Here is a 25,913-nt window from a genome sequence, read left to right on the forward strand (position 1 = left end):
AATAAGGATGTGTGCATCAGTTAAAGCCGTGCTACACAGCCAGAGCCCCGCTATGGTTCTATCATGCAGGGGCTGGAGCTACAGATGCAGGAACAAGGTACCGTGGTAGCCCGAGCTGTGCGTCTTTCCATCATGGGCATCAACATGCTGGCTTCTAAGCAGTGAATGTGGGGCTGGGAAGATGGCTCAGCTGGAAAAGCACTCTCTGTGCAGGTATGCAGGAGAACTGAGTTTCTTTCTCCAGTACCCATGTAACTTCTGGGGATAGTGTCTTGTGTCTGTGGTCAGGGTGGAAACAGGAGGCTCGCAGGTCATGCTAGCCAGCTAGCCTTGCTGAATCCATCAACTCTGAGCAGAGAGAGACTTTACCGCACAATAAAGCGGAAAGCCATTGAGAAAGACACCCAGTGTTGATCTCTGCCTTTCTCACACACACGCCCACACGGATATGCACACACATGCATATGAATATGCATACACACACCGCACAGAGAGGAATGAATGGCCCTCACTGTGGAGAGTGGTGTATCTACCCCACTCTCTGCTCCCCGCCCCAGCCTCTCTCCCCACCCGGGAGCTCTTATCTTCCCTTTCCCAAATCAAGTCCTCGCTCCCCTTTCCAGACTGAGAATGCAGGTGGCTGATCTGAGTGTCTCCTCCATGGTTCCTGAAGGTGGCTGATTTTGTTCCTATCTGTGGCTGATGCTTTTTGTACTGTGTGTACCTGTCCCCTAGTTTGCTGAGGCCTACAGTGCTGGAAAAGAGAGTTCTCCTCCTGTTCACTCTCAGTGGTTCCTATTCCTGCCATATGCAGGCCCATGTGCTCTGCCCTGTAGAAACATGGTCAAGGATATCCCTGCGGCTTGTCATTTAATAGGAGAGAACATAGTTAAAAGTCCCTCAGAACCCCACAGTCAGGAAGAGACACCATTGACCTTGTATAGAAATGTGAACCCTAAATCCATACTTCTTCCAGGAAGTAGAGATACCCTTTTCCTTGCTCATGTAAGTAAACCGAGGCTTATCCACAGGAGAGCACATGCCATGAATATATTCCAAGAAAGACTGGGGCTAGGGATTACGATCCTGACATCTGGCTTGTAGGACTGCCACAATTAACTGCATTAGTTTGTTCAAGAATATTTGTAAGCCAGTGTGCTGGAGAGTGTGCAGATTATTTTATTTAGTTATTTATTTATTTAAATTATTTATTTATTTATTTGAGAGCGACAGACACAGAGAGAAAGACAGATAGAGGGAGAGAGAGAGAATGGGCGTACCAGGGATTCCAGCATCTGCAAACGAACTCCAGATGCGTGCGCCCCCTTGTGCATCTGGCTAACATGGGACCAGGGGAACCGAGCCTAGAACCGGGGTCCTTAGGCTTCACAGGCAAGCGCTTAACCACTAAGCCATCCCTCCAGCCCAGATTATTTTAATTATCACAGATGCAGTGAAAACTACTTCTACTCTCACTTAACATTTAATGAAAATGAAAGGTTATGAAGTTAACTAAACTGCTAAAATCATTTGCTAAGTGAGGAGTAAGCAAGTGGTTAAAATAAAAAATTTAGGGGTACAGAATCTTTTCTTCCTTTTTGCCCCCAATACATAGAGCAATGGAGGAAGACATCCAGTGTCGAGCTCAGGCCTCCCACATACACGCAGACAGGCCCGTGTACCTGACACACATATGAACAGAAATGCACAGGCCACACAGAGATATATCAAAGTAAAAGAAAAAGGAAAAAAAAAAAGGTAAAAGAGACTTGGAGCAGAGTCCTGGATCCAGATTGGACAGACATTGGACTCCCTAGCAATAGGCTCTTTAATTTGAAGAACCCACAGGTATTCTTACGTCTGTGAATACTCAGAGCCAAGCATGCCACTTGTCTTGGAATATGAGCCAAAATGAATACTTGCTTATATGAGACACACCCACAAATTCAGCCAGGCCCCACAATGACCAGATCCGTCCAGCTTAGGTCTACATCCTGTAATGTACTAGGACTGAAGCTCCAACAGGTTGGATGTGGGCTCTGAAGATAGCCACCCCCCGGGGGTCTGTAGCAGAGCACAAATGCAAAATAAAGCTGGACCCTGTTTTCCCCCCTTTTGTAGAGCTCTTTGGTTCTTAGTAGTGCTCTGTGGACTCAGAGAAGAGCGCATCTGCCCAGGCAGGTGCATCTCTGAGGCTGGGCTCCTGTTTGGAGGCAGGCAGATCTGCTTGGAATTCCTCAGAGGATCCAGAGACTGTGAAGGGGGCTAGAGAGTAGAGACACTGGCAAAACTGTGCAGGCAAATTCACTGTGTAAGTGCAGACATTAAATATAATTAATGTAACTGCAGTCTCGTTAGATAAAGTGCACTGGGGTTCTGGGTGTATTTCTCTGATAGACAAAGGCTACACAAAGGAAAATAAAGGTTTAACTCACTACATTGGCCACATACCACTGGGCCGGTCATGAGGTGAGCTAAACAGGGCAACATGTAGAAGGGAATAGAAAATGAGCAGAATGGAGGTCAAGAGGCAGGGAACCAGTGACCTTAATAGTGCCATTAAATGATCTTCCCCTTTGTGCGCCCTGTCCTTCATGTTGCAGGATGTAGCTTGATGCTTCTTTGTGTGTGTACAGCTGCCTTCCTGCATGGACTCCGGCTGGGCTGTGCCTCCCTGGTCAGTAGCAGTGGGTTCTGGGAGATCAGGACCAGTCTGAACCTGTACCCTCATCAGTGAAGCTGGGTCAGAAAACCTGAGCTGTGTGGGAGATCACGCACAGGACACATGGCATGGGAAACAGTGGTGATCACAGAAATAAGGTCTTCAGGGCCACCTGTCTCTTCAAAGCAAGATGCCCACAGGCAAAATAATTGTCCTTTGAACCCGGGAGTTCTTCAAGTTCATGAGCCTATGGATATGGAATACGATACCTGTCCAACCTGGATCCAAGGCTGTGCTTCTACTTGGTTTCCTTTTTCTTTTACTTTTGTATGTCTCTGTGTGGTCTGTGCATGTGTGTTCATGTGTGTGTGTGGGTGCACGTGCATCAGGTACACATGTCTGTGTATGTGTGGAGGCCTGAGGTTGACATTGGATGTCTTCCTCCATTGCTCTCCTCTTTGTTTTCTGAGGCAAGGTTTCTCTCCCTCTCTCTCGCACTTGAGCACAGAGCTCACTGCTTTAGCCGGCCCAGGCAGCCAGTTTGCTCCAGGGTCTCCAGCATCCACGTCAGCACTAGTGGGCTGCCATGCCCACCCAGCATTTATGTGCTTAGGCTTATGTGACTACACTTTATCCGCTAGCCAGCTCCCCAGGTCCACCAACTCTGATTTTCTGATGATGGCCATGCTCTTTGGCCTCGAGGAGCCTCTTTCCTCATCTTTACCAAAGGGATTATAATACTGACTCATGAATTGGATAGGAGATTGAAGCATATGGTATGTGGCAAAGCACACTGCCTAATTCCTGGCTCATACAACCTTGAATATATACCAGTTCATAACTATTTAGTCTGCATCTCAGGATCTGGTGGTCCATGGGACAAATGCACTCCTTATGCAGGTTTTATTTGGCTGCTAGGGATTCAGAAGGTTACCCAATTCACTTCCAGTGATATCCTACTGATATTCAGAGATGCCACCTAATAAATTAGGCAGTTTTCCTCCTTCTGGATGTGGCTCGGGCAGTTCCTATTGTGTTAACTTCTGAAGTCCCTGGGCCTCAGGGGTGGAGAAGGCATGGGTTCCCTGGTCCGTGACTGAGCGCAAGCACCCCTTTATTTAGGGGTGCCACCTGTGTGCTCCACTCTAGTCCAGCTTACCACTTCACGCAGAGACTGAGGACCAGAGAGTACATGTGTCCACATGCAGGTGTCCCAAGAGCTTGATTGCATCCTTTGTCCTCCCAGTCCTCCATTCTACAGGTGTTTCGGGGGGGCTCATGTCCGGCTCACACTGCCCTGCTGCCTAGGACAGTAGAATCTAGGAGGGCCTCAAAGAGACAATGCCAAGCAGCAAAAGATGGGGGTGGGGAGGGCAGGGAGGTGCTCAGTGGGAGCAGATTCCATTCTGCTGCCACTGTGGTCTTGCTGCCCTTCCCAGTTGCTACTGGATCCTTGCAACTGGCTGCAGACCCAACAGGTTTTCAGTTCATGGCATACTATGAATTGTGCTTTGTGGACTAGAAGTATGTCCTACAGTGAGTCCCTATCTTGGAGGTTGCCATCAAGCAAGGTCATGCTGGAGTCCTGGAGAACTTCAGTGGTATCAGATTGACCTCGTTTAACCTGGTGACTCCCAGACTTAGCCAAGAGGTTCTTTAGGAAGAAACACCCAAAGGAATGTTCTAGAACCCAGTCTAGAGACTTATTTCTGTCCCTTCCCAGAGGGCTGGGTGAAAGACAGAGTGTCGAGAGCCGGCCAGAAGGAGAAGCTATGGGTTCCACACTGTGCTCCCTCTAGGACTCTGTGGGACCATGTAAGCCCATGTCTTGGCCTGGGTTACACACGAGGACGTAGATGCTCAGAAGATATTGGTCACTTTTCCAAGAACACCGAGCTAGAAAATAGAATGGCTTATGTCTCAGATATGGGTTCAAAGCATTGTTCTTACGTTCATGTTGACACAACAAGACCTCAAAAGAGTCCCGAGTCTGTGTAATTTATACATGAGAAGTCCAGGGGTGGCAAGGAAAGTGGACAGCTGATAGTGTGCCCGGTGACACCACGTTCTGTGGGTGTTGGGTGCATGTTCAAATTCTAGGACTTACTCAGTTCTGGCTTTTAGTTGCCCACTGCTGGATTTATTCATGCCTGAGTGTGAGTCACTCTAATTAGTTAATATCTCACAGGTATGTAAGTGCCACTCCCTCCTCTGGCCCACAGAGATCCCAGAAGGGTGCCTGGAGATGCAGGCAGGGAGAGGATTTGGGTGAGAGGGGCGCCTGGCACAGGATCCAGGAGTTGAAGAGTAATTTAAAAGTCAATAATAATTCAAATGAGATAGTTAAATTACAAATTTTATTTGAATGCATGACATTGGCAAGGTGTTTTCCTTGAGTTACTCAGTTCTGTTCAGTTAGGGATTTGTTGGTAAGGCCCAGTCACTAACCTAGGCTGTGACTCTCCTAGGCAGGTTGCAGGATGATGACTGTGGTAGGATTTATTCTTCCCTTGCTTGGAGAGGCTTCCTGGCTTAGTGGGATGCTGGTGTCATAACCAGGCTGCCCTGGTTCCAGTCCAGCTGTGGTGGTTCGAATGTTAAATGTCCCCCATAGCCTCGTGTGCTTGTGACTGAGCCTCCTACTCAGCTCCCAGATGACGGACTTCTTACGTGGAGAAGCCTTGCTGGAGGAGAGCTGTCAGTAGGGGCGGAATTGTGGTTTACTAGTGGAGCCCCAGTGGGTGTTGACTAGGTAGCTCACTCTTAGTGTTCCTACCCTGTTGCTGATGTATGAAGATATGAGTTGTTTGCCTGCTCAGCCCTGTTTTTTTTTTTTTTTCCTTTTTCTGCCATGATGAAACTTTCCCTCAAAATGTCAAGCCTGAAATAAACCCTTTCTTTTGATAAGCTGATTCTGGGGGTGTGTTTTATCCCAGCAGTGAGAAGGTAGGTATTAAACCAACTTTGTTTCTGACTTAATTTATGACCCTCGGGTGAGCCGATCAGCTTCTCTGTGCCTTACATGCAAACTTATAATAATACCTAATGCAGTGGGGTGTCAGGAGGATCCTGTGAGACAGGCAGGTGGCAGGACCCTGACCGGCGGATGGGGACAGAGGTGAAGGCAGAGTGAATGCAGTGCTGGAGGGTGTGGAAGGTTGTGCATCATGGGAGTTTCAGAATCAAAGTTCTCACATGTAAAGAATAATGTGACACACTGAGTGGTAATGAGATTGACCAGTATTTTCCTACCTCTGAGGATCCAAGACCTGAGACAAGGGGCCCAGCACATAGAGATGGGGCAGGGTTTTAGAACTGCAGGAAGAAGAGAAGGGAGAGAAGGAGGGTGGCCAGTACCTTCGGAATGGCTTTTGGGTTTTGGAGTGTCTTCCTGCTGTCCAAAGTCCTCCCCGTTGATCCTTCCTAACCCCCATTAGAAAGCCCAATCCCTGGGAAAGTCACTTGCTTTATGTGACTGGAAATGCTTGCTGACTGAGTTGTGCATGCTCCTGCTAGGGTTGCCTTTCCCGGAGGGCAGAAGTTCTAAATGATATATGTGATACTCTGAACTCAGCTCTCTTCCTACACTCTTATAGGAGGCTGCAAAGGAAACAAAACGAAAGAGACCACTGAGATCTTGTGCCTCCCCACATTCCTCTACCCTCTACACTTTCCCTGAATGCTGGAATACTGTAGTGCCACACAAATTTACTTCCTGACAGGCTGGCTCCTCATTAGTGAGGGCAAATATATTTCATTATCTCCTACTTCTTCACTAGTTCAACTTTCCTAAGTATTTATACAGCACCTACTCTGCTTTTGGATTAGTGTTGTGATAAGTTGGTAGATCAAATGCACTGTGCCCATTTAAATTTAATCTCCAGGCAGAAATGTTGAATACATTTTATGTACAGTATATCCCTACTTTTGCATGATTAGATTCATCCATATATCCTTGTTCTGCAATCTGAACTGATGAACACGAGATACAGGGCTGAGTCTAGCTGTGCACCTCTGTATCAACGAGAGAAACAGTGAGGACGTAAAATCAGGGTGCAAGTATCATGAAGGTAATGGCAATACACCATGCTTATTCAGGCTGCTTCCCGCCGGGTCTGCAGAAGCTCTAGGGTTGATTTGGTAAGGGTTTAAAATTACAAAGGAGGCAGGAAGAGGAGCATGATTTTGTTTTCTTGGCTTTTATGCTGGTGCTGGAAAACTGTACATGACAAAACATTCATCATGTCATTCATTTTGAAGGGAACCATTCAGTGGCTGTCATTCACAGCAATGGCAGTGACTAGCCTGGGCTAGTGCTAGGACACTTTGCCATGTCTCAAGAGGAGCCCCACATCCCTTGCCAGTCATACCCCACTTGTATTCTTCCCCAGCTCCTGCCCACTATTACCTGGCTTTCACTCTGGATGGACTCACCTAGGCCTGGATCTTCCTCGTACCTGGAGTCGCAGGACGCAGTTTGTGTTCGTGTCCTGTCGTCTGTACCGTAGTTCCAGGTTGTGTGGCTCACCCATGTTTCTGAACTTTATTACTTTCTGCAGCTGAGTAATAGTCCATAGCATGCACATGCCACGCTTTGTTTTAGCCAGACCTGAGCTGACGAGCACGTAGCTCACAAACCCTTGTGTCTGTTGGGCAGAACGCTAACGTGAACCTGTGAAACTTCATGGACAAGTTCTTGTTGGAGCAATTGCTTTCACTTCTCTTGCATGTATACCTGGGCTTGGAATGGCTCGATTAGTGCTCATTTGACGTTTAGGTTATAGAAGAAACTCCAAATTCCCTTCCACTGTGCTTGATGAAATATCCCCACCAGCAACAGATGAAGGTTCTGATTCTTCTACATCCTTGCTTGAACTTGGTATTTGAATTTTCTAAAAATATGGCCGTTCTATTAGGCATAAAGTGAAATATTGTTATATGTCTGCATATATGTATTTGTTTCTCTGTGTTAATGGACTGTAGTCAAGCAGTTTGAGATTCATGTAAAGAATGGAAGGTATAAGGATTTATATACTGGCTCCACACATGCAAAACTTCTTCCACAACCTATCTCTTCCGTCACAATGGTACTTTATGGATGATGTGTGTGTCGATACGTCATGAACCCCAAGTCCATTGTTCATGGCAGCATCCATCCCTGATGCTGCCCACTGAGTGAATTTGGAAAGAATCAAGTGACACATCCCCACCTGTGTGTGTCTTATGCAGCCATATTCCCTGCCTTAGATGTTGTCTGTGCTCTGTCTCTTTGTGGCTTCGTCCTCCAAAATCCCTGTAAACCACTTACTTTTCCAACATCTTACCTCTTCCAAAGTGTCACAGTTAGCATCACACAGTATGTGGCCTTCAAGGTTAGGGCTTTACACTTAGTATATACATTTAAGGTTCTTTCCTGTATCTTTATTTTTAACGTTTTAAAAATATTTTATTTTTATTTATTTATTGGAGAGAGAGAAAGAAAGAGGGAGGAAGAGAGAGAGAGATGGAGTGGGGGGGGGCGGTGAATGGGCACACCAGTACCTCCAGGACTGCAAATGAGTTTCAGATGCATGCACCACCTTTTGCTTGTGTCTTACATGGGTCCTGGGGAATCAAACCCCAGTCCTTTGGATTTGCGTGTAAGGGCCTTAACTGCTAAGCCATCCCTCCAGCTTCTGTATCTTCAAAGGCACTTGTTCATTTATCTTCAGCTTTAAATCAGGGATGCCCAACTTTGTTTTGGTGTGGTGTGGTGTGGTGTGGTGTTTGTGTGTGTGTGTGTGTGTGTGTGTGTGTGTGTGATGTATGTGACTATGTTCCATGCACACATACGGAGGTCAAAGGGGAGTGTTGGAGGTCCTCCTCTACTCGTCTTCCATGTAGTTTCCTTGAGACAGACTCTTATCACTGAACCTGGAGCTGTAGATTTTAGACAGATGGGTTACTAGTGAGCGCCAGTGATTCTTCTGTATCTGTCCCCACTAGCATTGAGTTTAGAGGCATGTACAACTCTACCCATCTTTTTATATGGGTTCCTTTTGTTGACCTCAGTTCTGCTCAGCCTTCATGCTTGCGCAGTAAGCACTCTCACACAGTGAGCAATTCTGCAAGCCCAGGTTCAACCTTTTCACATTGTCTTTTACAAATATGTGGCTGCATTCCCAGCTGTCCTGGGATGTATGACTATTTTATTGTCTGGATTCATGAAAGTTTATTTATCTATTTACCTATGGAAGGACATCTTGGTTGCTTCCAAGTTTTGGTAATTATCAGCAAGCAGCTCTAATCATCTGTCTGCAAGCTTTTTGAGGATAGTAGTTCTCACCCCTTTACTATAGATATCAAGGACATTATTGCTAGAACTTAGGGTAAGAATACATTTATTTTTATAAGAAAGAATATGTCTTCTAAAGTGACTTACCATTTTCCAAATTCCCCAGAAATGGCTGAGAGTTCCAGATTTTTCCCCCACTCATCACATGATGGTGTCCGGGTTCTGCAGTCAGGTCCTGTACTAGGCGTGCAGCGGGATCTCACTATAGTATTGTGTGCAAAGGGATCTCACTGTAGTAGGTGTGCAGGGGATCTCACTGTAGTATTGTGTGCAATGGGATCTCACTGTAGTAGGTGTGCAGGGGATTTCACTGGAGTAGATGTGCAGGGGATCTCACTGGAGTAGGTGTGCAGGGGATCTCACTGGAGTAGATGTGCAGGGGATCTCACTGTAGTAGGTGTGCAGGGAATCTCACTGTAGTATTGTGTGCAATGGGATCTCACTGTAGTAGGTGTGCAGGGGATTTCACTGGAGTAGATGTGCAGGGGATCTCACTGGAGTAGATGTGCAGGGGATCTCACTGGAGTAGGTATGCAGGGGATCTCACTGGAGTAGGTATGCAGGGGATCTCACTGGAGTAGGTGTGCAGGGGATCTCACTGTAGTAAATGTGCAGGGGGTCTCACTGGAGTAGATGTGCAGGGGATCTCACTGGAGTAGGTGTGCAGGGGATCTCACTGGAGTAAATGTGCAGGGGGTCTCACTGGAGTAGGTGTGCAGGGGATCTCACTGGAGTAGGTGTTCAGGGGATCTCACTGGAGTAGGTGTGCAGGGGATCTCACTGGAGTAGGTGTGCAGAGGATCTCACTGTAGTAAATGTGCAGGGGGTCTCACTGGAGTAGGTATGCAGGGGATCTCACTGGAGTAGGTGTGCAGGGGATCTCACTGTAGTAAATGTGCAGGGGGTCTCACTGGAGTAGATGTGCAGGGGATCTCACTGGAGTAGGTGTGCAGGGGATCTCACTGGAGTAAATGTGCAGGGGGTCTCACTGGAGTAGGTGTGCAGGGGATCTCACTGGAGTAGATGTGCAGGGGATCTCACTGTAGTAGATGTGCAGGGGATCTCACTGGAGTAGATGTGCAGGGGATCTCACTGGAGTAGGTGTGCAGGGGATCTCACAGTAGTAGGAGTGCCAGGGATCTCACTGGAGTAGATGTGCAGGGGATCTCACTGGAGTAGGTGTGCAGGGGATCTCACTGTAGTAGGTGTGCAGGGGAATCTCACTGTAGTAGGTGTGCAGGGGATCTCACTGTAGGAGATGTGCAGGGGATCTCACTGGAGTAGGTGTGCAGGGGATCTCACTGGAGTAGGTGTGCAGGGGATCTCACTGGAGTAGATGTGCTGGGGATCTCACTGGAGTAGGTGTGCAGGGGATCTCACTGGAGTAGGTGTGCAGGGGATCTCACTGGAGTAGGTGTGCAGGGGATCTCACTGGAGTAGGTGTGCAGGGGATCTCACTGGAGTAGGTGTGCAGGGGATCTCACTGGAGTAGGTGTGCAGGGGATCTCACTGGAATAGGTGTGCCGGGGATCTCACTGGAGTAGGTGTGCAGGGGATCTCACTGGAGTAGGTGTGCAGGGGATCTCACTGGAGTAGAGGTGCAGGGGATCTCACTGGAGTAGAGGGGCCGGGGATCTCACTGGAGTAGAGGTGCCGGGGATCTCACTGGAATAGGTGTGCCGGGGATCTCACTGGAGTAGGTGTGCCGGGGATCTCACTGGAGTAGATGTGCAGGGGACCTCACTGGAGTAGGTGTGCAGTGGATCTCACTGTAGTAGATGTGCAGGGGATCTCACTGGAGTAGGTGTGCAGGGCGTCTCACTGGAGTAGGTGTGCAGGGGATCTCACTATAGTATTGTGTGCAAAGGGATCTCACTGGAGTAGGTGTGCAGGGGATCTCACTGTAGTAGGTGTGCAAGGGATCTCACTGTAGTAGGTGTGCAGGGGATCTCACTGGAGTAGGTGTGCAGGGGATCTCACTGGAGTAGGTGTGCAGGGGATCTCACTGGTGTAGATGTGCAGGGGATCTCACTGGAGTAGGTGTGCCGGGGAATCTCACTGTAGTAGGTGTGCCGGGGATCTCACTGGAGTAGGTGTGCCGGGGATCTCACTGGAGTAGATGTGCAGGGGATCTCACTGGAGTAGGTGTGCAGGGGATCTCACTGGAGTAGGTGTGCAGGGGATCTCACTGTAGTAGATGTGCAGGGGGTCTCACTGGAGTAGATGTGCAGGGGATCTCACTGGAGTAGATGTGCAGGGGATCTCACTGGAGTAGATGTGCAGGGGATCTCACTGGAGTAGATGTGCAGGGGGTCTCACTGGAGTAAGTGTGCAGGGGATCTCACTGGAGTAGGTGTGCAGGGGATCTCACTGGAGTAGATGTGGAGGGGATCTCACTGGAGTAGATGTGCAGGGGATCTCACTGGAGTAGGTGTGCAGGGGGTCTCACTGGAGTAGGTGTGCAGGGGATCTCACTGGAGTAGGTGTGCAGGGGATCTCATTGGAGTCGGTGTGCAGGGGATCTCACTTGAGTAGGTGTGCAGGGGATCTCACTGGAGTAGGTGTGCAGGGGATCTAACTGTAGTAGATGTGCAGGGGGTCTCACTGGAGTAGATGTCCAGGGGATCTCACTGTAGTAGATGTGCAGGAGATCTCAGTGGAGTAGATGTGCAGGAGATCTAATTGTAGTAGGTGTGGAGGGGATCTCACTGTAGTAGGTGTTCAGGAGATCTCCCTTTTGTTTAATTTGAATTTTTCTGATGACATGGACATGGGTCATATTTTCATTTAATGAGGTGTCTATGGTGATATTGGTTCCATTTTAATTGAAGCCTCTCACTGTATTTCTAGTATTTTAAAATTTCTCTGTTGATTATATTTCAGGTCTCTTTCCTTGTATATTTGTGGAGTATTGAGTCCACCTGTATCTTGTCCTATTGCATAGGGTACAAATACCCAGGAATACAGTGGGATAGGTGGGGATGCTGCTGTTATCAAGTAATGTGATGTTCCGATAGACAAGATAGAAACCAAGCAAGGAGATAATTCTGTAGAAAGATTGGCACTCCAAAAGTAATAAATCAGTATGATGTCTGACAGGAACTGGGATCAGATAACAGGCAGGTGAGGAAATGAGCTGTTGGTTGTGACCAGGAACAGATTTGAGGACCACCATGGACGTGTCCTTAGAGACAAGTGTAAGGTCCATCCCAAAATCTCATACTCATCTGACATTGAATGTTTCAGGACCAGCAAGGTGGTCTAAGAGCCACTTCTTCTTACTGGGAGGTGGTTATCCATGGTAGAGCCAGGAGCATGTCATGATGGACTGTGTTAGATAAGGTGAGGGTACAGATATTAGTGACCAGAGGGTTGGAAAAACTTGGTGTTTGGAATTGCTTCTTAGAATGTGCCCCAGACACTGTATGCTCAGTTGAGAAGGGACAATAGACATAATGGAAAGAAAATTAGAGACGTAGTTTGAAAGATGAGGGTGGCATACAGGAGAGGATGGCCAGTCTTGACTCTGAGAAGATTTTGGATCTAAAAAGGAAGAATTTTCTGAACCCTTTCCTGTGAATCCCTCCATGCCCTCTGCCTCCACTGCCCCAGTACTCCACCCTGTCCCACAAAGCAAAACTCAGATGTCTCGGCTACACTTGTGCACTGGTGATCTTCCTCACATCACAGCCCGTGCCCACTGACAGCACAGGCTTTGTCTGTCTGGTTGTCTGCGCTTATCACCAAGTCCTGTCTACTCTTGTGCACTGGTGATCCTCCTCATATCACAGCCCATGTCCAGTGACAGTACAGATGCCTCTCTGATTGTCTGCACTTATCATTAAGTCGTTACTGCACCTGTGCACTGGTGATCTTCCTTACATCACAGCACATTTCCAGTGGAAGCACAGACTTTTTCTGATTTTTTTTTTGCACCTTATCCGTAAATCCCTTCTCCATTTTGAAAATATGGCATGTGGTATGTTCTCCACGCACCTTCAGTGAGTGCCAAGAGCAATAACATGATGGGGCCTGTGAGGACTCAGGTGGCCCTTGGGCAAGTATGCTCCCCAGGATGGAGAGGGGGACCACCTTCAATGAGTGCACAGCCACTTAGGGTGGATTCTGTCCACAGTGAATTGATAAAAAGCTACACCCGTGTCAGGTGAGTTGGGCAATATCTGTGTGGACAGCCAAGGCATTAGCTATACCTATGGCTGAGTGAAAGTTGAAATCCTGTTCCCGGGATTTGTCCCCAGGTCCGTGTCTTGATTGCTCCAGCCAGTTATGGTCCATTCATTGAATAGACAAGAGGTACTACTGTTCTGAGACAGAGAGAGCTATAGAGTGATTTCCCGGAGGATGTTGGCCTCCAGGAAGCTGCAAAGTGATCAAAAGGGAGAAAACGGGATATACTCTTGGATGAGAGAAGCCCTTGGTTTCATTGTCACACACAAGGCACCCATCATAGTTGGAGTAGTGTTTAAGTAACAATAATTGGAGTTAATCCCAGCACACGGGAGGCAGAGGAAGATCTCAGTGAGTTTGAGGCTACCCTGACACTATAAATTGAATTCCAGGCCAGTCTGGACTAGGGTGAGACCCTACCTTGAAAAACCAATAAATAAATAAATAGATAAAAGAAGGAAGAGGAAGAGAAGAAGAAACAACTTTCTCAGGAAGCTGGAGGGACATGTAAGGAAGGATAGCTCAGTGTGCAGATAGGTGACCATGATGGCTTGAGAAAAGGGACAATGATGTTGGGGAAATGTGGGGTGCTGTAATGAGGTCAGTTGGAGAGGATTTGGTTGGGTTGGCTCCTAAGGCTTCAGGTGTGAATTGGAATAAATGACATTGTTACCAGGGCTGTGACTGACAGAGGTCTGTGCAATCTCTCAAAGTGTAATACTCTAAGAACATGCATTTGAGATGCACTCATGACTTTTGTCTTAGATGGCTTGTGAAAGCCCTACAGCGACCCATGTGTTCTGTCTCCAGTTGGAAGTGGATGAGATATCTGATCCTGGAGTTCCCTATGAGGTTTAAAGTCTTGAGAAATCTTGATTACACCCATTGCATTTCCTGCTATCATGCAGGTATTGGAAGATGTTATGTTTTATTCTTTTGGAGTTATTTTTATGGCCAGATAAATCATGGGTGCGACAACTTTGACCTCCAAAACTGCAATGCTCTCTGGATTGCATATAGCGGGGCAGGAGGCCTTAGGTGCTTTCCCCGGAACCCGGGCATATTGTTTGCCTTCTTGTTTAGCAGATATGGGCAAGGCGATCCTAGTACCCTATCATTCACTGTGCTTAACATTTGAGGTATTAATGCTTATACAGTGATGATGAGCTCAAAGGGTTAAACAAAGGCAGCAATGATGTTAAGCCTGCTGACGTCTTCTTGTGTTTCAACTTAAATTGGGTGCAAAGGAAAAGCTCTTGGAACATTTTTAGCCATTAATGAATGCAGAACCTTAAAATTAGATGGTGTGATATTCATAGATTCTCCCAGCTGTCAGGGAGCATTGAGGACATCTACTTGAGGCTCTATCCCATAGCAGGAATCCCCCTATTTAGCTTATGGGGCAGTCAGCATCTGCTGGTGCTCTCCAGAGACTGCAAACCTGTGTCTTCCAAGCAGATGTGTCTGTCGCCTTTTATCTCTGACTTGGGACATTCTCTTTATAGCTCTGAGACTTCCCAGCCATAAGGTGACACCTTCCTGCACTGAGTGTCTCCAGGAAGATGTAAAGCCAGAGATAGAGGCACCTAAGTCCTGTCTTGGCTATCTCCTGGGCACCCTGTATGCCTCTCCCTGGCACAGGTTCTTGGTTCCTAGGCTTAGTACACTGCTTTTATTGAGAAACTCAATTTTCCTAAGCTCTCCTGCCACTCATCCACCCTCTGAGTCAAACTTCTTAGGATTCTGAAGCTCATGCCTTATTATGCTTAATTGTTACTGTCTAACACATGTTATTACTATGATTAGTTATTCTGATATTCTCATTAGGCACTGCTTATTAGGCTGCTTGGTCAATGTAACCTGTGAGATGGTCAGGATGTGAACCAGTTGGGTAGCTTCAAAGACACTGCCCTTTCCATAAGTCCAAAGTGACTCCCAAAGGCAAAGTCACAGGGAACTCTGAGTATTCATGTATACACACACTTAGGTATCTGTACATATACATTTGTCTTTGTGGGCACTAGGGCTGATGAAGTGACATCTACTGTGGCCCTGTGCTTGGCTTCTCAGAGAATGGCCCTGGAACTTCCAGCACTGGCCAAGGAGAAGGCTCCACCCCTGAAATGCAAACGATGATAGCACTGGATGGTGCTTCCTTGATATAAATTCCTTACCTATGGTACATCTAGGCTTGGTCTAAGCTATGGACACATTATGAAATCCTACGTGCCTTCATGCGTGAGTTCATCAGTGCTGCGATAAGGGAGGCACAGAAAGCCACACAGACATGAAGGTGGCATTTGGGGGATGCTTCTGTTCATACTGTTTTTATGTACAAAAAATAAACACCGAATACATTTTTATTTCTACACCCAGGAAAGGAACTGCTTTAAGAATCACGGGACTGCATTTTCTCAGGGAGTGAGCTTCCCAGTCCTGCATCCTGGCTCTCCTGGCTGTCCTTCAGCCTGGAGCTCATGAGGAGTCCCTGTACATGCAATGGGAAGGAAACACACTTGTGAAGGGACTATCATTTCTTTCCTGGTATTACAGTGACCTTGTTGCTGGGGCAAGAACCTGACCAGAAGCAGCTTATGGAAGTTAAGGATTTCTTCTGGCTTCCAGTCTTGAGGGGAAGTTCCCCTCAAGAAGGCAGAGGAAAATTGCATGCTGGCCAGCACTTCTACCACAGCAGAAGAATGAGCTAAATTCTAGTTAGGGGTGCTGGCTCTAACACTCACAAGCCTGCCCCCAACAATGTTCCTCTTCCAGCAAAGCTCTACCTTCCAAACTGCCATCAGCTGGGGACCAAGCATTTAAAACACATGAGGGGAACACTTAATTCACATTAACGCACCTGGAATCTCTACCTTCTTATCATAACTGCATATCGTTATTGAACATTTATTATAACCCAAGCTCCAAAGCAATGTGCAGTGGGAAAACTGAATCTTGGGAAGGATACTCCTTCTCCTGTCCCCTTACATCCTGCTTCAAGATTAATCTGCCACTGAGAGAATTCCTTGTGTCCTGCTTGGCTGCTAGGACAATTCAGGCTGTCCTTGTGGATCCCACCCATCACTCCTTGGAGCCACTTCCTACTCTGTGTATGCATTTGTTGTGGTACTTATCCCAGGACCACTGGTGAGACTTAATTTACTCTCTGGTTTGTGTCTTCCGATGGACCAAAGACTTCTGCTCAGTTGTGCTAGGTTGATTTATTCTACAGTTACTGGTATATGTGTGTCAATAAAATATACCTCGCCATGACTGACATGTCAATCAACTTGTGGCTGATACTAAGTAATTGCACTGAGGAGGTGGGATTGGTCTACGTTTCAGATGTGAGTGTGGAAGCTTGGAGTCCTTGAGAAACTTGTCCATGATCCCACATAGAGAAGAGATGCAAGGTTGGAGCTCGCTGGGAGTGGGTCTGCCCACTTGAGAATGTGGAATTCTTATGGGATTCCCTTTAGAATAAGATCATTTGCCTGAGCACTAAACAGTTTCTCTCACAGTGATCATGCCAGGTGGCAAGGTAGGATAACTTTCTTCATTACAGTGGTTTCTTGGAATAAATCCTTTGGGACTACGGTAGAGCACTGAGTGCAGAGGATGTAGCCAGGACATCATTCCTTATCACTTGCTCCAGACTCAAGTGAAAGCAGAGTGAGCTGAGTGGGTGGTCTGAGTTTCATGTGGGTTTGCAATGAGCTTGCTGCTTTGCACTTGGGTGGTGCCTGTAAATCCTCTTCTGTGCGTATGAGAGGCCCTGTCCTCCCCTGCCCCCTTCCATGCTGTAGTCCTGTGATATATGTCTTTCAGAACGTTAATGGCATGTGCCCTTTCATAAAGTAAATACTGATTTGTGTGAAGGTTGGCATACTTTCTATGCTCATTTAAATATCAAATGCCATACAATTTGAATATTAAAGCATTAGAGAAAACTCTTAGTTTAAAAGAAAGCATGATTGCAAAAGAAGTTTTCTCCAAGTAAAATTCAATATCCCCAAGTAATAACATTTTTTAAATAATATTAAGTTTTTTTATCCTGTTTCCTCAGAAGAAAATTGAGATTGCTCCAAAAATCATTTTGGAAAATGTAGGCAACTAATTATCCAGTTTAGACACATTGTAGCAGAAGGTTCAAACCATCACTCAGTATTTAACTGATATGGAACACAGGCCTCCAGGGACCTCAGAGTCTGTGGGCTAAGAGGAAAACCTAGTTGTTTGCAGTAGTTTGCGTGTGGATGGCATGAAGGACTTTTGAAATCCTACCAACTATATCAAAGTAGGAAATATAAGTAGCAATCTCAAGAGATGGTCCATCTCCTGCCTGTGGCTGAGACTTTTGTATGCATGACCATATTTAATTATGCACATGACCCTTTTGGGCTGACGTGTCTCTCCTGGTACCTGTGCAGAGATGGAGTCCTGGAAAGAGCTCACATCATAGAACTGAAGGGGGGAAATTCAATCTCAGATGTGACATGGGCTTGTCCCTGGAGAGTAAGACATCCATGAATATACAGTGTCTGTTGTGTCATACCACAGGCCAGGAGAAAACACTGGAGGGTTTTGGAAAATGGGCTGGGAATTTCTTGATATTCTAGAAAAGCCTCTGCAGTGAGGGGTTGAGAATGTTCTGATATTGGTGACGTTTGCACAGACAGCAGCACGAAGGAGGGCCAGACAGGTTAAGAGGCCGGTGAATGACACTCCCAAATTTGCGCTTGGCGGATGGAGAGAAGTCAGGTGTGAGGGACTAACGATGTTGAGAACTGAAACATACATTTGGGGAGATGGAGAAGTGCAGCCGAAATGGCTGTCTTGTTGATAGGTAAACCTTGCAAATTGTCTACAGATTTGTAGTCCCTTTTGGTTCTCACCCTATTCCTCACTCATTACTGGGGGAGAGACTGCAGGGTACAATTTGATAAGAGGACAAGTAGTGTCCTTCAGCCCGCCATATTGTCCAGTTTTAAATGCCTCTGAGGATATTATTCTGGATAATATGACAAGCATGCACACAGAAAAAAGTCAAGGAAGTTTAAGAGTGATTGTATGAAGAAACCTCAGATGAGTCACTCACAAAGCTAATCAAATACATTACCAGTACATATGGGGTTTAAACTTTGCCTATGGGCAGCCGAGACATGCGCATGTTAGCAACTTTCTTCTCCCCATTAAGCAGACTACCTTTACAGAGAATCAGACTGACGCTTATAAGTTAGATTAAACTGGAAACTGGATATTTATCTGAGTACTGACCGGCTTATCAAATACACACACACACACACACACACACACACACACACACACACACACACACACGGCCATGCTTCAGGTGTTGCTCAGACTAGCTTACAGTTACATAATGGTTTGCCAATCTGGGCAATCTCAATAATGCTAAAAGTACAGGATTTTGAGTCCTGAGAGAGAAACAATCACTATTCATTCCCAAAGGTACTTTATTGTTTTGATTGGGCAACAAGGACAAAATCGGGCCTTTGCTCTAGTCACTGGCACCTCCTGTCCCAGCTGATGTGAGAAGCGCCTGTGATGCACTGGATGGTGCCTGCTCCTAGACCTTTCCTGGATCTGGCTGCTGCACCCAAGTACTTTCTCTTCTGTTCTGTCACCTCCTCTTTCTTCCTTCTCTTCTCTTTCCTTTTCTTTGCTCTTTTTGTTTCACTTTTCAGGTGATTGTGTAGTGTTGGGGCTCTGATGTGGGCATTTGCATCAGAATTCCTGGAGGATGGAAAAACACAGGTTCCTCAGTGTCACCTTTGAACTGCGTAGATCCACACTATGTAGGACTCAGTAATTTCACCTCCATTGCTGCTGCTGCTGTGAGGACCCTACTTGACAGCCACCTCTCCAATCTGAAGATCAGAGGAGAGCATTGCAATCACTCAATGGAGTTGGAATTGCTGAGCATAGATGCAGTTATTTCCCAACCAAAGCAATGTGGAGTTTTAAAACTAAGTAGAGGATGGAGAAGGACAAAAAGAATGAGACATCAAAATAGAAGAATGACTACTTGAAAAAAGGAGGGTATTATATGGAATAAGGTCTAGGGAAGTTACAAATGAGGGTAGTTAGATTTGAAGATGATCAAATTATAATGTGGTTCATGTATTAAAATTCTATCATCTGTCTGTCTATCCATATCTCTCTCATCTATATATCTTCTATCTAACTAGCTAACTTAACTAGCTAGCAAGTTAGCATCTATCTGTCTATCTTCTAAAGAAGGTACATGCATTTGTGATTAAAAGGCCCATAACTCTGTCTTCACTAGTTTTCCTAGATAATAGTCTGATTACCTGCATTTTCCAAAGAGAAAATTATGTTCTATGTAACATCCTCCATATTTTAGAATATATTTTAAAATATTTATTTTGAGAAATATATTGTCCTAGGCATCACACATTTGAAAAACTGGATCTGAGTTAGCATGGAGTTCCCTAGTCATCACCATTCCCCTGGAGGCTATCTGTGTCTGTGGGAAGCACGACACTGCTACAAAGTGCTTTGGGATATGCGTGAAATGCCATGTCTGGCATGTACTAGGTTCACAATGCATGTTCACAATGCATATGTGTTGATGGTGGGAAGTGAAGAATGTCCCTTTTGTTGGCTTTTCCTGGACATGATTTGAGATCATCATTGAAAAGGAGCTGGTTCTGTTGTGCTGGGCAGGACCATGGGATGCAGAACATCTAAGTTTGATCAGATGTAATTCTGACTTACTGACTTTACAGAGTTGTTTCCTAGGATCTGCTGTATTCTAATTTGATATGCAGCCTTCTGAATTTTCATAAATGTTTGCTTGGAAGGATCTCTTGTCAGACTGGGATTCAGAGTAGTGGCATAGTTAATCTCTTGTGCTTCTGCTCTTGTGAATGGCCTAGCTCTTGTGACTGAACCTGGTCAGTGTGCTGAAGTTGGGCTCTGATCAATAAATGGAGGCTGAGTCCTTTAGAACTCTTGGATGAAAAGAAGAGAGTCTTGATAAGAATACACATATGCCTATCACTAATGTCTGCGCTGAACACCCATGTGTCCTCTCATTTTCTCTTTCTTCTCTATTGTCATTGTCTCACTCCCAAGAAGAAGTGGGGCTACAGATACATCACAAGTTACTGCCTTCAATAATGTACAAAATCCTACTGGGTAGCTTGCATTGTCTTATGAAACATAGTTGTAAACTGAAGTTTGGGAAAGTGAGACTTACCAAAAGATATAAATGTGGAATGCTGTAGAATGTTCTAAGTCTTGAGTCAGAACCACCTTTATCATTTTACTTTATCTGAAAAAGTGAGATAAGAATCTCACAAAATTGTTATGACCAAAGATCAGATAACATATATGAAATCTTAACTGTGTTTTGTACCACAAGTAGATTAATTAATTCCATTCAGTTTTTTTTCCCCTTTCTTTACATGTTTGACATGTATGTTATTTCACATACTCAGAAAATTCAACCTTCATATTTAGGCCATCTTTATTTGTTTGTAACCTCACATTTGTGTCATTTTAATTCCATTGCTTTCCATATACACCACCCAACTTTATTATTGCCCCTGTGTATCCTGGTTGGCCAACCTGGTTTGGCAGCAGTCTAGAAGCAGCCATATGTTCTTCCTGTGGTAAATAGCACATGATTTTGCCCTTGAAACTACAACCACGTATATACCCATCAATTATAGAGTTGTCTTCAATGATCAGTAAGCATAACTATTGGAAACTTCCATTTATTGGGGATTCAGTACATGTCAGGGACAGTGAAAAGTGAACAGCATGGCATGCTCAATTAGCCTTTCTATCACTTAAGCGAGGCCTACACAATTACCAGTGCTCATGTAGCATGAGAGCACCAAGGCAAACCAAAGGTAAGTGACTTGTCCCAAGGCCACATGGCTAGAAACCAGAAGAGCAGGGTCTCCTAATCAAGGAAGGATGTGCTTATGGTTGGGTGGTATGTTTTCCATGGGACAGATAGGCAGGAAAGGACACCAGACCATCCTGACTTTGGGTTTGGGACAACTGAGTCTAAGTCCTGGTCCTGCCAGGCATGACCCAAATGACAGTACTCAGTCACTTTGTGGTTTCATGTCTTTCCCAATAAGAGGTACCCGAGTGGTGTGGTTGGTTATATATGCTTGTCCATCTCAGCACTGTTCTGTTTCCAGTATGGTCTGTTTGGCAGAAGTCATCTAAAGAAGTTAATTTTTCTTTGTTTTTCAGGTAATGAACCAAAAAGATCATGTCTGAAGTACAAGGAACAGTTGAGTTTTCTGTAGAGCTACATAAATTCTATAATGTGGATCTCTTTCAGAGAGGGTGAGTACATATCTCAGTGTGTCTGTGAGAGGGAATTCTGCCAGAAGATGGAAGTAATGAGATTGATTTATAGAGTATTTGGGATTAATGAGGAAATAATGTTTATTGTTTTTCTGCAAGGCAGAACATTCAAACTCAGTGAATCTGAAAATAAATGCGTTTTGACCAAGACCACAAAGTGCTAATGTGCCTCCTCCCTTCTGCTCTCCTGCTTTCCTCCCTCTTGCCTCCTTTCATCCCTCTTCCTTTCTGCCTCCCTTCCAATTCCCTCTTCACTACTGTTCTTTCCATTGTACATGTCAATTTTAACGTAAGTGTGAGTTCATGGGATGTGACACATGATGGCGTAGCTTTGATTTAATTTGTCAAGGTAGGGTCTCACTCTAGCCCGGACTGACCTGGAATTCACTATGGAGTCTCAGGGTGGCCTTGAACTCATGGTGATCCTCCTACCTCTGCCTCCCGAGTGCTGGGATTGAAGGCGTGTACCACCACACCTGGCTTGAAATTATATTTTAAAACATACACTTTAAGAACATAATTGCTGCCAATGTGTTGAGAATGTACTCTTTAATTGGCATTTTTATGCATAATCTCAGTGAGGTCCCATTAACAGACTTACATATCAGGGTCACAGAATAATAAAGAAGTGAAATGATTACCTAAAGTAATGAAACATAGACTAGAACTACCAATTAATAATGGCTACAGCTTCTTTCCCCATGTTACTGTCATGGAAACCAAAGTTCATGGAACCCGAATTTCTTTACACAAATTTGCAAAGCAAGGAGCGTCTACCACTTTGCTTTTGTTGCATAATAAAATATACTAAAATCTAGTGGCTTTAAACAGCAACTTTAAAGTTATCTCGGGGTTCTGAAGATGTGCTATTTGGGCCGTGCTCAGCTGGGTGGCTCTGCTTCACTGGCCCAGGCTTGGCTGCTCTAAGCTGGGCTTGTTCACAGGTCTTGTAGCCCTTGGATAGGAAGCTGTTGGTTATCTCCCATGTTGCCTCCTGTCCTCCAGAAGACTGCCTGGCCATTCCAAAAGCCAGACTGGTAGCAACACAAACTGTATTTTATACTTTGCAAACGTTGTACATACTTCTCAGGTTCAGTGTGACATTTCAATATGTGAAGATAGTGCATAATGTTCATAGAAGATAAATTGGAAATGCATTGCCTCAAGGTCTTGTCATTTCTCAATGACTGGAACATTCAAATACTCTTCACTAGATATTGAAATGTCAATCATGAGTATTCCAAATAGTAATTATAATTACTATACTAACATTTGATGTCATTTCTTCTATCCAAATGCATTCCTGTGTGCATTGACCATCATTGCTCAATTTCCTTCTCCACACCACTCTTTCCAGCTCCTGATGACTACTGTGCTATTATCTGTTTCCATGAGGTTGTCTTTTTAACTTCTATACATAAGAAACAGTATGTTCTTCATTTATTTTATCTAATCTGATGTTCTTCCAGCTTGTTTTCTGGCTGATTAATTACTTCATTATATATGTATATGTTGTATATGTACTACACATGCATATGTAATATATGCGTAAAGTATATAAATTTTCTTTATTCCTTTTTTTTTTATTTTTCAAGGTTTAAGGTAGGGTCTCGGTCTATCCCAGGTTAATCTGTAATTCACTATGTAGTTTCAGGGTGGCCTTGACTCTCTGAGATCCTACCTCTGCCTCTCGAGTGCTGGGATTAAAGGCATGTGCCACCATGCATGGCCTAACTTTCTTTTTTCTTATATCCATTTATAGATACTTATGCTATCTCAGTCATTTTAAGTAATACAACAATAAAGATGGAGGAGAAGATATATTTTCAACATACTGTTTTCCCCTGCTTTGAATATATACTCAATAATGGGATTGCTGGAGCTTATGATAGTTCTGTTTCTAAGGTTTGGGGAAATTTCTATGCTTCTTTTCTTAATAGCTGGACTATTTTATAATACTTCCAACAGCATGTAAAAGCTCCTGTTTGCCTGAGTCCTTGCTAGCATGCTACTGTGTCGTTTTGTTATGAGCTGTCCTAATTAGGGTCAGATGAAAGGTCTCATTGTAGTTTTAATTTGCATTTTCCTGATAATTAGTGGCATTCAAACTTTTTCTATATTCTCATTTTTCATTTGTCAATCTTCCTTAGAGAAGTGTCACTAATGAGATAATTTTCCCAACCTCTTGATACACAGTCTTTGTATTTACATAGCATTGGTTTTGATCCCTTCACTAGAGGAAGTGTTACGACCATGGCAGGATGTAGAAATACAAGGTTTGACTTTATGAACAATGAACCTATGCCCCAAATACAGTCTGTCTCCAGCTTCAGTAGGCTAGCTCAGAAATTAATGCATTTTAAGTACCCTAACCCCTTCTCTCAGTGCAACTGAGTTGATCTTTCCAGACGTTCTGTGCCATGTACCATGCATGCAGGATTCCTGGGTGGGTTTCACACAGTTTTGGCATCTCTATTACCCTGGGGTTTCCATGGAAACTGAGTATTCACCTTTCCTCACTTTCACTGCTGCTCCATGCCATGGCCTCTCAGGGCCTCCTTGCATGGAATCTGAACTCACCTCACATTGCCCAGGCTCAGCACCCCTATAAAACTAAGGAACAAGATAGCATGATGCCCTCAGTCTTCCATGCTCACAAAACAACCTTGTGAATGCTGCTAAAAATTTCTGCTTGAGGCTAAGGATGGAACATGGACCCCTTGAACCAAAGTTTTCGTGGTTTCTGTGGGCCCGGGTTGTGGGATTTGTAGAAATGCTTTTCTAGGCAGTTGTTTTTAGTAGGGAATGTCTGGCTGCCTTCTCAGTTTTGGCTTTATACTTTGAAAAGAATTTGTATCCTCACAAGCTAGAGCCTTCAGTGGGTATGCTCTTGCTCTCACAGTACCTTTTCTGCTATTCCAATGCAGAGCACAAGGTATCTTTTTGACAATTACAGCACCTGTCTCAGCATGTTCTTTGTGGAAAACTTTAAATTTGCTCACATTCATTTCCTTGTAAACTTCACATTTTTAAAATCTTTTTGCTCCAGTTTTTGCCTTCCCTCACTCATGTAGAACTGAGGAACAGCAGTCAGAGTAGCCATGCCAATCCAGGACGTTATTCTATCTTGAACTTTTTTCTGCCGAAAAAATTAGTGTATTACTTTTAAATTCAGCCTCTCCTAAGTTAACAGTAATAGAATGCGGCCAGAATCTTTGCTAGACATGTACCAAGAATAACCTCTATCTCAGTTCTCAGTCGAGTCATTGCTGTCCTCTGAAACCTCATGAGCTCAGCCTTCAGTTCTCACACTTCTCTAATCATTCAGGTTTTTCAAACTCCATTTAATAACTGCTTCATATGCTTTGCTTGCAACATTGCAGACTTTTTAACTCTCCAAGTTGCACACTATTCGACAGTCTTCTGACAAAGTGGTTCCAAGGGTTTATAAACTATATGGTGAGGTCTATCACAGCACTGAGCCTCACTTCTTGGTACTAATTTTCTGTCTTAGATATTTTTTCTTGTTCCTGTGATAACATATCATGAACAAGCAACTCTAGGGAGAAAGGCTTTATATTGGCTCACAGTTCTATAGTATGGTTCATAATTGTGAGTTAGTCATGACACAGGACTGTGAGGTTCCTGGTAACTTTGTAACTCCAGTCAGGAAGCTGAGAGAGATGAATATTGATGACTGGCTCATTCTTTCATTTTTATTCAGTCCGAGACCCAACCCATGTGGTACCACTTGATAGGTTTTTCCACCTCAATTAACTTAATCGAGAAACTTCCTTTCAGACATGCCCAGGGGTTTGTTTCCATAGTGATTCTGAATCTTATCAATTTGACAATTGGTAATGGAATAGAGGCAGCACAGAAATTCCTACTGCTGGTGAAAGTTTATTGGTATACCCCATGAACTCTAAAATATTAATCTAATAAGATGCAGTGATAATCAACATGTGTGCATGCATGCATACATACATATACACACATTAATCCTAACACACCTCATTCTAAGTATAAATTGGGCTGAAAATATTGCAAATCTTGAATGAAATAGTCACCATTGTCAAAACTTTTCAAAATGACCCATCCCAAACAAACAGAGCCTTTTGAACTTGGTAAAGGTGGTTGAAACTGAGTCTGGAAATCATAACTTTTTCCCAAGTCTGAATGCTCTTCTTTCTGTATTTACAAGTCTAAAGTACACATTTGTTTAGCAATGTTCACTAGTAAAATTTAACCGAATTGTAATATATTTGCTTAATAAGATGAAAATAGTAAGGCATTCCATTGCTACAGGTTTTTTTTTAATGTGTGAATTATTGGATCCTTGTGTCCTTGCCTCCT

At 44.6% G+C, this 25,913-nt stretch overlaps 1 protein-coding gene across 1 annotated transcript in view; it reads left to right on the forward strand.

Moving 5' to 3' along the window:
- Fam135b (family with sequence similarity 135 member B) overlaps positions 1-25,913 on the forward strand; it is a 354,422-nt gene that overhangs the window by 99,176 nt on the left and 229,333 nt on the right. The window contains 1 exon segment of the mRNA XM_004656183.3: positions 21,441-21,536. Coding sequence (XP_004656240.2) covers positions 21,460-21,536 — 77 coding nt within the window. The 5' untranslated portion in view covers positions 21,441-21,459.

This window comes from Jaculus jaculus, chromosome 2, assembly GCF_020740685.1.
Source record: "Jaculus jaculus isolate mJacJac1 chromosome 2, mJacJac1.mat.Y.cur, whole genome shotgun sequence".
In the NCBI taxonomy this organism is placed as follows: domain Eukaryota; kingdom Metazoa; phylum Chordata; class Mammalia; order Rodentia; family Dipodidae; genus Jaculus; species Jaculus jaculus.